General features: G+C 38.3%; 1 protein-coding gene across 12 annotated transcripts in view; it reads left to right on the plus strand.

The window, feature by feature from the left end:
* Positions 1 to 12,238, plus strand: part of CHD9 (chromodomain helicase DNA binding protein 9) — a 102,670-nt gene that overhangs the window by 55,217 nt on the left and 35,215 nt on the right. For all 12 annotated transcript variants that reach the window (XM_060787996.2, XM_060787993.2, XM_060787998.2 and 9 more), the window contains 7 exons: positions 41 to 178; positions 882 to 1,003; positions 1,901 to 2,144; positions 2,615 to 2,791; positions 5,749 to 5,892; positions 9,382 to 9,637; positions 11,492 to 11,702. In XM_060787996.2, the coding sequence (XP_060643979.2) occupies positions 41 to 178; positions 882 to 1,003; positions 1,901 to 2,144; positions 2,615 to 2,791; positions 5,749 to 5,892; positions 9,382 to 9,637; positions 11,492 to 11,702 (1,292 nt within the window). The remainder of the gene's footprint in view (positions 1 to 40; positions 179 to 881; positions 1,004 to 1,900; positions 2,145 to 2,614; positions 2,792 to 5,748; positions 5,893 to 9,381; positions 9,638 to 11,491; positions 11,703 to 12,238) is intronic.

Here is a 12,238-nt window from a genome sequence, read left to right on the forward strand (position 1 = left end):
AATGTAAGTGTGGTAACTTATTCTATTTTCCCCTCCACAGCCTGTTACTTACTATTTAGTAAAGTGGTGCTCACTACCCTATGAAGATAGCACCTGGGAGCTGAAAGAAGATGTAGATCAAGGGAAAATAGAGGAGTTTGAACAATTGCAAGCAAAAAGGCCTGATACAAGGCGATTGGTAAGGATGTTCAAAAACTGCAGTATCAGACAGTTTAAGACAACTGAATATATACTTACTCTCTCTCACACAAACACACACACACGTACACACACACACACATATCAATAACAGTTAAAATATTATGAAATAGGTAAAGGTAAAGGTTGTCCCCTGACTTTAAGTCCAGTCATGTCTGACTCTGGGGTGTGGTACACATCTCCATTTTTAAGCCGAAGAGCCAGCGTTGTCCATAGACACCTCCAAGGTCATGTGTCCGGCATGACTGCATGGAGCACCGTTACCTTCCCGCCGGAGCGGTACCTATTGATTTACTCACATTTGCATGTTTTCGAACAGCTAGGTTGGCAGAAGCTGGGGCTAACAGCAGGAGCTCACGCCACTCCCCGGAATCGAACCTGTAACTTTTCGGTCAACAAGCTCAGCAGCTCAGCGCTTTAACCCACTGCGCCACCTGGGGCTCAATGAAATAACAAACTGTTTATTTTTAATAAGTGACAAACTAAGTAATGGTTTTTCTGGCATGCACTGACTGTTCTAATTCCCCCTCCCTCTGAAATTGCACATATTTTTATGTCAAGCCAATATGGGGAGATAAAGTGGAGTATAAATAAATATAACAATCATCATCATCATCATCATCTCTTCGCATAGAAAAAGGGTCAAAAATCTCATTTTTAAACATTTTTCTTTGATTTCTAAGGAACGACCTCCCCCTAATTCATGGAAGAAAATAGAACAGTCCAGGGAGTATAAAAACGGCAATCAACTCAGGGAATACCAAATGGAAGGACTCAACTGGCTCCTCTTCAACTGGTATAATAGGTACGTGCTCGGTTTTTGGATGATGGGCCTTTTGGTAATGTTAGTCACGGTGAATGTGTTTATCCTCCTTGTATTTTTCTTATGCTAAATGTGTCAGAAATTAAATATGAACTAGGTATTTTTAATTACAAAAATGTGAGTCAAGCACTGAAAGGGTTAAATGGATGCAATGATGTAGTAAAAGCTGCAATTCAATATAAGCAGGTGCTTGTTGCTTTGGAGTCTCAGTGTGTGCGAGATTTCTGTGAGAGAAGGGCCTCGGTCTGTTAGTATTTATTTATTTACGATATTTCTACACTGCCTTGCTCAAACCTAAAGGTGACTCAAGGCAGCTCAGTGTAAGAAGGTCTCAGGGTTAGTTCGCCTCATTGTGAAAAAGCCTTCAGTGTGAGACAGCCTCAGTGTTAGTAGGCCTTAGTATGAGAAGGCCTGATGAGAGAAACTTTGGTGAGAGAAGCCCCAGGTTGAAGGCCATCGTGTGTGAAGGTTGCTGTGTGTAAAAAGCTACTGTGTGAATCTCCTGTGTAATTTCGATGTGAGAAGAGGCTCTGTGAGAGTGAAGCTGTTTATCTGCATGTGAAAGAAGCCTAGTGTGGAAGCAAAGAAGGAAGTATAAAGAACTTTATTTGTGTTATGGAAACCTTGTTCTTGTAAATAGTACAACCGTATTTCTCTTTAAAGAAAAGCCTCCTATGGAAGAGATAACATTGGTCTGTGTTTTTTGGTTCTTTTATCACTTTTGGGCTGCTAGTGCTGGGTCACGCTGCTGGTAATATGTTACTCTGCTGTACATTTATGAGGAGGGTCTTTTGTTAATAAGCCCACTTGCTAACAAAATGAGCATCCTGAGTTTATGTCTTCTTATAGGCCTGCTAACAAATGATTTCCTGTTTGTAGGCAAAACTGCATTTTAGCTGATGAAATGGGCCTCGGAAAAACTATCCAATCCATAACCTTCCTCTTTGAAATCCTTCTGACTGGTATCAAAGGGCCCTTCCTGATCATCGCCCCGCTTTCCACCATTGCTAACTGGGAAAGAGAGTTTCGTACTTGGACCGACCTTAATGTTGTGGTGTATCATGGGAGCATGATCAGCAGGCAGATGATACAGCAATATGAGATGTATTTCAGGGATTCACAGGTAACATTCTGCATTAGATTTTAAGCAACAGACCATTACAAACAGGGCAAATTGATTTATATGCATAGTGGCTTGTCATTTCTTTATGGCATTTTTAACTTGATTTTTTAAATCTCAAAATCAACCATTACTATGCTAAGAAAATCTGCAGATTACAATTTGGCAGCTCTCAGACTTTCCCATCAAGGTGAATGTTTATATGTGAATATTGTTAGGTTTTGTATCCTGTTTATGGATTTTTATGTTCCACTTAATTGTTGATTGAATGTTGCTCCTATATGTGTATGATTTTTCAGGAGTTGATCAATATATTATTTAATTTATTAATTATTAATTATTTATCAATGCCCTGTTTACACGGTTGAAGGAGCAATGCAGTTATCCTTGCATCACCTATTGATATTAATCCAGAATTGTTGGTTTTACCATATTAGGACAAACAGGTTTATATTCATTTTGCTCTCTTCTAGGGCCGAATCATTAGAGGCACATACAAGTTCCAGGCCATAATCACCACTTTTGAAATGATTCTTGGTGGCTGTCCAGAACTCAATGCAATCGAATGGCGGTGTATTATCATTGATGAAGCACATCGATTGAAGAACAAAAACTGCAAACTTTTAGAAGGACTCAAACTTATGAATCTTGTGAGTTTTCTGAAATAATGAGAGAATGATTCTCTTTCTTGCCATCTAAATAACTTTAACAAATTACAGAAAATTAGCTTGTTAAGGTGACAATATTTGAGAAAACATTTGTTTTTTGCCTTGAGTGGCTTGTTTATTTATTCTCATGTAGTTCCTATCAGAAATATCTGACTTGGCCACGGTGGTACACGCTCTGGTCACATCCCGCCTTGACTACTGCAACGCTCTCTACGTGGGGCTGCCCTTGAAGACGGCCCGGAAGCTTCAGCTGGTTCAGCGCGCGGCAGCCATGTTACTAACTGGAGCGGGTGGCAGGGAGCACACAACACCCTTGTTGTCCCAGCTCCATTGGCTGCCGATTTGCTACCGGACCCAATTTAAGGTGCTGGTTTTGGCCTACAAAGCCCTAAACGGTTCCGGCCCAAAATACCTTTCGGACCGCATCTTGGCCTACGAGCCCACAAGGACCTTGAGATCATCTGGGGAGGCCCTTCTCTCGATCCCGCCTGCCTCACAGGCACGTCTGGCGGGGACGAGGGAGAGGGCCTTCTCGGTGGTGGCCCCCCGGCTGTGGAACACTCTCCCTGCAGACATCAGACAGGCGCCCTCCCTTATGTCCTTCCGAAAAAGCCTCAAGACATGGCTGTTCGAGAAGGCATTTAATTAAGTGCTATAACAATGTGGTAAAGATGACTGGAATGGAACAAGGAATATGAGATTGGTTATGATTCCACTATGAGACGAAGCGGATTTTTAGTGTAACTTTGTAATTGTTGTATCGTTTATATGTTGTTGTAATTGCCTCTTTGTATATTGTCTTTTATATGTGTTGTACACCGCCATGAGTCGCCCTAAAGGGCTGAGAATGGCGGTTAATAAATGCATCAAATAAATAAATAAATATTAAAAATTAACTAGGTATTTTTAATTACAAAAATGTGAGTCAAGCACTGAAAGGGTTAAATGGATGCAATGACTTAGCCAAAGCTGCAGTTCAATATAAGCAGGTGTCCCTGTAGCTTAGTAGCCCTCAGTCTGTGAGAGGTCTCTGTGAAAGAAGGGCCTCAGTATGAGTAGGCCTCAGTGTTAGTTCACCTCAGTATATGAGAGGCATCAGTCTGAGATAGCCCTCTGTGTAAGAATTTATTTATTTATTTATTTACGACATTTATATGCCGCCCTTCTCAACCCGAAGGGGACTCAGAGCAGCTTACAAGTACAAAGTAAATACAATATATTATATTATTACCATAGCACAATATTAATATTATATATTACATTGTACTATAACATTATACTGTAATATCAGTAATATTACATTTAATATAAAATATATACTTATAATATCATATTATTTATTTATTTACTTTACTTGTATACCGCAGTTTCTCAGCCCAACAGGCGACTCAACGCGGTTTACAACAAGGATAAGAATCAATCAACGATATACAATTTAAAACCATAAAAGCATAATATACAATATTGACACAACAATAGACAACACAATGCATCTCATAACTAGTCGTGATCCAATCCGTCGTCCAAATTTCCATTCCTGTAATCATCACATTCATTGCACTGTTTAACCGAATGCCCGTTCAAACATCCAAGTTTTTAATCTTCTTTAGAACACCATTAGCGAGGGGGCTGATCTTACCTCCATAGGAAGGGCGTTCCACAGCCGGGGGGCCACCACAGAAAAGGCCCTGTCTCTCGTCCCCGCCAGCCGCATATTATTAGTAGTAGTAGTATTGTATTGTATTACATAATAATAATAATAATAATAATAATAATAATAATCTTTATTTATATCCCGCTACCATCTCCCCAAGGGACTTGGTGCGGCTTACATGAGGCCGAGCCCACAACACATCAATAATAAAACAATAGCAAACCAACAATACGAAACAGTTAAAATACATCTCATAAACAAAAATAAAATAAAATATAAGCAGTACAGTAACACGACAAGTATTTAAATCCTATGGCTGGGCCAAATGTAAAATTAAAATTTAAAAATATTTAAAAAATAATGCTGGGCATGAGCAAAGTAGGATATAACTGGGATGGAAATTATATTATCAATATTATATGTATATATATTGTATTGTATTATATTATATTATAAGCACAGTGCAGGAGACAAAATGGAACTGCCTTCATGGTCCCAGTGTGAGGTAGACCTCAGTGTTAGTAGGCCTCAGTATGAGAAGGCCTGTTGTGAGAAGCTTCAGTGTGACAAGTCCTTGGTTGAAGGCCATTGTGTATGAAGAAGCTTCATGTGTGTAAAGCTACTGTGTGAAGCTCCTGTGTAAGTTCGGTGTGAGAAGATGCTCTGTGAGAGAGAAGCTGTTTTTCTGCGTGGAAGCATAGAATGAAGTATAAAGAACTTTGTTCATCTTATAGGAATCTCATTTTTGTAAATAGTGCAACCATATTATATTATTTTGGTACAAAGAAAAGCCTCATGTGGAAGAAATAACATCAGTTTGTGTGTTTTTGTTCTTTTTATCACTTTTGACTACTGTTGCAGAGTCATGCTGCTGCTGTTAAATTACTCTTCTGTACCTTTATGAGGAGAGTCTTTTGTTATTAAGCCCACTCACCCAACAGTTCCTCCCTTCTACCTAAATTTGCGTAACTTATTGAATGATTTCTGATTAAATGTAAATATCACTTGCAATTCAGGGAGAGGGGGTGTTCCTGCCTCTCTTTTTTTGGCCACTAATTATGTAACAATGCTTTAGATGTATTCATAGTTTGCCAAAGGGTTGGTTAGCTTCTTCTGAAATAGAAAATCAGCGTCTTTGTGTCCACAGCATATCATTTATTCTGTGGTTTGCATTCCAAACATATGTTGTAATATCGTTTCTCTTAACGTTACAATTCTAATTCAATCCATTGAAAACAATAACAAAACCTGAATTCTACTGACGTGCAATGTGCATTTTCCATAGGAGCACAAAGTACTTCTGACAGGCACTCCGCTGCAAAATACCGTTGAAGAACTTTTCAGCCTTCTTCACTTCCTCGAACCATTACGCTTCCCAGCAGAGTCTACATTCATGCAGGAATTTGGGGACCTTAAAACAGAGGAGCAGGTATTGGAACTTTTCTCAATATGTTTCCGGAAGTGCGTCAAAAATTAGAACAGTTTATCATGGCAAGATAAACTTGTGAGTGTATAATAGTCAATTAAGTATCTCCCTTTGAAGTCATGCCCAAGGCAAATCGATTTTTATTTACCCTTTTTGCTGCTATGTTTTGTTTTTTGTAAAATAACATAGTGCTAGAATTCCCTGTAATTCCAATGGAATAATGTAGAAAATCCTTTGTGGGGAAGTATGTAAATCATGTACTTGATATGCATTTGAACTTGTGAAGAATCATAGCTAATTCAGGAAGATAACTGTGTTGGATATGGTCCAAAGAGCTACTTAATTGCACAAAGAATTTCAGCAAGACATGAAAGTGGGCAGGATTGTGTGCCTGTGTGTGTGTGTGTTTAATACTGCTGCTTTGGATGCCAAACCTCTATAACATCAGAAGCAACTTCTGAAATTTTGAATGTCAAAAAACTGTTATTGATGTTATAGAAGTTTTAAAGCTTTCTGCTACTGCTCGAGGAAGGCAAGACTACCATAATACTCATGTATAAGCCAAGTTTTTCACCCCCCTTTTTTAGACTGAAATAGCCCCCCTCCCCCTCGGCTTATACTCAAATCAAGGTTATTTATTATTTTATTCTATTATTACTACTACATTTATTATTTTACTTTATTTATTATTGTATTTATTATTTTACTCTATTTTTGTTATTACATTTACATTATTTTACTATATTATTATTATTACATTTATTATTTTACTCTATTTTTACTGTTATTTCATTTTCATTATTTTACTCTACTATTATTATTGTCGAAGGCCTTCATGGCTGGAGTCACTGGGTTGTTGTAGGTTTTTCGGGCTAGATGGCCATGTTCTAGAAGCATTCTCTCCTGATGTTTCGCCTGCATCTATGGCAAGCATCCTCACCTCACAACCTGTCATAGATGCAGGCGAAGTGTCAGGAGAGGATGCTTCTAGAACATGGCCATATAGCCCGAAAAACCTACAACAACCCATTATTATTATTATTATTATTATTATTATTACATTTATTGTTTTACTTTATTATTATTGGAAGGATACACAATCATATTTACATTGAAGAAGGTTAGAATAATGGTTTAATCTGAGTCACACAGTCTTATCTTAAATTACAGTTTTATGTAAATATTCAAAAATATTTAAACTATTGATGTAATTTTATTGGTAGCTATTTTTATTTTGAAATTTCCCAGTAGCTGCTGCACTTCCCACCCTTGGCTTGTACTTGAGTCATTATGTTTTCCCAGTTTCTTTGTGGCAAAATTAGGTAGCCTCGGCTTATATTCGGGTCAGCTTATACTCGAGTATGTACGGTAAATAGTTTGCAATATTTGCATGGTGGATCTTTTGCTCTCGCCTTTCTGTGAAAAAGAACTTTCTGCGTTTCTCAGCTTTCAGTTCCAGCTTTCGCGTGCTGCTTCTTACATTTTACTAAGAGCATAACAGAGTCAACAAAAAAGTGAAATAGCTCTGTAACAACATGACATTATTTATGGTCAAGATACTGCATTGCATGTATGGGGTTTAAGTCTCTGCCCACACAAATTCCATTGAGATGTCTTACAGTTTTGTAGAAGGCAGCAGACCTAGTGGAAGAGCACACCTCCGTAGCAGGAGTTGTGTACTGAAGCTGCAGGCAGCTGAGTAATGAAAATATGTCACTTGCTAAAACGAGTGCATATTTAGTGACAATCTAGAAAGAGTGATATCCCTTTCATTATATAGCTGTAAAACTGTAACATACTCTCTGAAGAGCTGGGAAACTGATGGCCTTTTGCATTGCCAGGCTCCAAAACTGTAGCTGGCCTCTGCTTGGCCTTTAGACCATGGTTATTGATCTCTGAGAACCACTATATGCGTATGGTATATGACCTCCATTAGAAATATTGTGTTCCTATGGGTGAAAGAGTTTTGAAATAAAGTATTTGAGACCTCCTTCCATCTCTGTAGGATAACATATGCTAAAGTCATGTTATATCAACAAATGATTAATTACCACCTGCAGTTGTTGTTAGCCTGTTATAGCACTGTACTTAATTCCCGGTTCCCTCATATTTTGAGTTTGCACTAGCCTCAGCTCGGCCCTTTTAATTGTTCTGAACAGGCAGGATAATTTTTAATATATATGTGTTATTGTGATGATTTTGTGCTTATGTTGTTTTGTTAATTTTATGTCATGCTGTTTACTTTGTATGTTCTAGTGATGTTACTTGAAAACCGCCCTGAGTCCCCCTCAGGGAGATAGAGCGGTAAATAAATATTATAATAATAATAATAATAATAATTATTATTATTATTATTATTATTATTATTATTATTACCACCATCTTGGGTTGCTGTGAATTTTCCAGAGTGTATGACTAGGTTTCAGAAGCATTGTCTCCTGATGGTTTGTCCACATCTATGGCAGACATCCTCAGAGGTTGTGAGATATATTGGAATCTAAGCAAAGGAGGTTTATCTATCTGCAGAAGGTCCAGGGTGGGAGAAAGAACTCTTGTCTGTTGTAGGCAAGCATGAATATTGTAATTAATCACCTTGATTAGCATTGCAAAGCCTTGCAACTGACGGATTCCTGCCTGGGGAAATTTTTTGTTGGGAGGTATTAACTGGCCCTGATTGTTTCATGTCTGGAATTCTCTTATTTCCCCGTTTTGAAGCGGCAAGACTTTGCAATATAATCAAAGTGGTTAATTGCAACATTCACATTTGCCTCCAACAGACAAGAGTTATTTATTTATTTATGACATTTATATGCCGCCCTTCTCATCCCGAAGGGGACTCAGAGCAGCTTACAAGATAAATATATATACAATATATATTATTAGCATAGTACAATATCAGTATTAAATATTACTATATTGTATTATACCATTATATTGTAATATTATTAGTAATATTGCATGTAATATAAATATATAGGTATAATATATTATTATTGATATTATATTGCATTACATTATAGTATTTTAAATATTATATGTATATGTAGTATATTATATTACATTATATTATATTATTAACATAATAATTTCTTTCTGCCACCCTGAACATTCCAGAGATATATAAACCTCACTTGCCTAGTTTCCAATATAACCCACAACCTCTGACGATGTCTGCCACAGATGCAGGTGAAATGTCAGGAGAGAATGCTTCTGGAACATGGCCACACAGTCCAGAAAACTCACATCAACCCAGTGATTCCAGCCATGAAAGCCTTTGCCAACACAAATTACCACCTTGTTCGTCATGAACACTCTGCATTTATTTTTTTCCCAAGCTTTAATAAATACCATCACTTAAATAGGTCAGTCTCTTTGTCTTATTTAGAGTCAAGCTAACTTGGGTGCCGTCATATGGAAGCGGTTCACTAGCTTGTGAACAGTTCTTGTTATATAGGGTTCTCATTAGTTGTTGGTTTCTTTTGTTACATACAGGTGCAAAAGCTTCAAGCTATCCTGAAACCAATGATGCTAAGAAGACTCAAAGAAGATGTAGAGAAGAAGTTGGCTCCAAAACAAGAAACCATAATCGAAGTGGAGTTAACAAACATTCAGAAAAAGTATTATCGTGCGATTTTAGAGAAAAACTTTGCATTCTTGTCAAAAGGAGCCGGGCAAGCCAATGTTCCGAACTTAGTTAACACTATGATGGAACTCAGGAAATGCTGCAATCATCCATATCTTATCAAAGGTAAATGTCGAACCATTGGAGTAAATCCAATTTCGTTTTTAACTAGAAATGAAGAGGACTTGTTAGTATGTAAGTCCTGTAGATTTCAGTAAATTTCTCTAGTTGGGATTCAAATTAAGTCATTAATATATTAGCTACTTGAAGCTTTGTTAATGTGTCATAAAACATTTCTGGCTTTGGTGGAGTCATAATTGCATTAATTCAGTCAAGATAACCATTAAAAAGATAGCTCTTACAATCTAAGACAGGGGTCCTCAAACTTTTTAAACCGAGGCCAGGTCACAGTCCCTCAAACTGTTGGAGGGCCCGATTATAATTTGAAAAAAACTTGAATTAATTCCTATTCACACTGCGCATATCTTATTTGTAGTGGAAAAAAAAAACCCAATACAATAATTAAAATGTAGAACAATTTTAACAAATATAAATTTATTAGTATTTCAATGGGAAGTGTGGGCCTGCTTTTGGCTGATGGGATAGGATTGTTGTTGTTGTTGTTGTTGTTGTGTGCTTTCGAGTAATTACAGACTTAGGTGGACCCTGAGCGAGGGCCGGGTAAATGACCCCGGGCCTTAGTTTGAGGACCCCTGATCTAGGACTTCAAGTGTTTCATTAAGTTTTAGCGGGAAACTTTTTTGTCAACATGTTAAAATTTTATACTGTCCATAAATAGCTAAAGTGGGATGTATTAGTATGAAAAGTGTTGAGCTGAAAGCAGATGAGAATCTGGCTATAATTATATCCTAATGCAATTTCTGGAGTAGGAAGCTGTGCAACTTAGGGTATAAAACAGCATTTCTCATTGTGGGGGTCAGGACCCCTGGGGGGGTCGCAAGGGGGTTTCAGAGAGGTTGCCAAATACCATCAGAAAACATATTTCTGATGGTCTTAGGAACCCCTTTGGCAGAGAAGGCTCAAGATCTCTCCACCTGTCCTTCTCTACCTTTTTGGAAACATATTGGAAATCCTCTCACCGAAAGCTCTCTTCCTGCTGTGATTGGCTGACCTCCCAGCCAAGGGGAGGGCTGTTTCTGAAATTGCAAGCAATGAGGGGAGAGCAGGCATGCTTGTCACATGGCAGTGTGGTGCACACGTGCAGGTGAGGGAGAGCGCGCAAGGCTGGAGGCAGGCTCACATCCCTTCAAGGCAGTGGGGAAAGCACCCTTTGATTGTAACTTAACTATAAATCCCAGCAACTACAACTCCCAAATGACAAAATCAATCCTCCCCAACCCCACCAGTATTCAAATTTGGGCGTATTCTTTAACCAGTTTTGCATAGTGACACCCCCCCCCCTCCAAAAATGAGACTGTTGTTGCTTTTGATGCTTGTTTATTATTGTTTATGCTGTTTTATGCTATTTTAATATGTTATTGTTCTGTTTTTAATTGTATGTTGCTTTGGGCTTGACCCCATGTAAGCCACCCCGAGTCCCTTTGGGGAGATGGAGGTGGGGTAGAAAAATAAAGTTCTTCTTCTTCTTCTCCTCTCCCTCCTCTTCCTCCTCCTCCTCTCCTCCTCCTCCTCCCCCCCTCCTCATCCCCCCTCCTCCTCCTCCTCCTCCCCCTCCTCCCCCTCCTCCTCCTCCTCCTCCTTCGTACCAAATTTGGTCCAGTGAATGAGAATACATCCAACATATAAGATATTTACATTATGATTCATTACTGAAGCAAAATTACAGTTATGAAGTAGCAGCAAAAATAATTTTATGGTTGGGGATCACCACAACATGAAGAACTGTATTAAGAGGTCGCTGCATTAGAAGGGTTGAGAACAATTGGTATAAAATATGAGTGTATTTGAAAAAGAGAAAGCAAAGAGCACTCATTTTATCTGATATGCTTTCTCTGACAGGTGCTGAGGAAAAAATCTTAGGAGAGTTTAGGGAGACCTATAATCCCTCCGCTCCTGACTTCCATTTACAAGCAATGATCCAGTCTGCTGGGAAACTGGTCCTCATTGATAAACTTCTTCCAAAAATGAAAGCAGGAGGCCATAAGGTGCTGATCTTCTCCCAGATGGTGCGCTGCCTTGATATCCTTGAAGATTACCTTATACACAAAAGGTATTATGTTATTCGTATTACAAATAGCAGTGGTAATGGCATCTTTTGTGATTCATCTGTTGACCAAGCACTAAAAATTCAAGCATGTGCAAACTAGCCTTTAATAATCAATTTTGCACTTTAGTTCAGCACAGCTGGCATTTTGTTCCTCACGCAGCCAGACCCTTAAGCTCAAGGTTTGGGTAACAATGCAGAATTAATTTTTAAATAGATATTCTAGTGGACTGTAAGAATACAGTTACCGTCATACACCGGGTAAAGGAAAACTACAAGAATATACATTTCTGAGCATTAACATGACGAACAAATGTGGTTTGCTATGTATTATTAACACATTAGGTATTATATTACAGATTTGTTTCTTGAAGTAACTATTTTGAGGTTTAGTGACTGTGAAGTGCGTTGCTATTCATTTCAGAATTGATGCTTATAGTCAGCATGCCTAATATAATAGAGGTGGTTCAGAAGAGCATGGTTCTTCCTGAGCGCTCATGTAACGCAAAGACAGATGGAGTTTCTTTCTTGAGCCCTGAAAG

The sequence above is a fragment of the Anolis sagrei genome, chromosome 8 (assembly GCF_037176765.1).
Source record: "Anolis sagrei isolate rAnoSag1 chromosome 8, rAnoSag1.mat, whole genome shotgun sequence".
In the NCBI taxonomy this organism is placed as follows: domain Eukaryota; kingdom Metazoa; phylum Chordata; class Lepidosauria; order Squamata; family Dactyloidae; genus Anolis; species Anolis sagrei.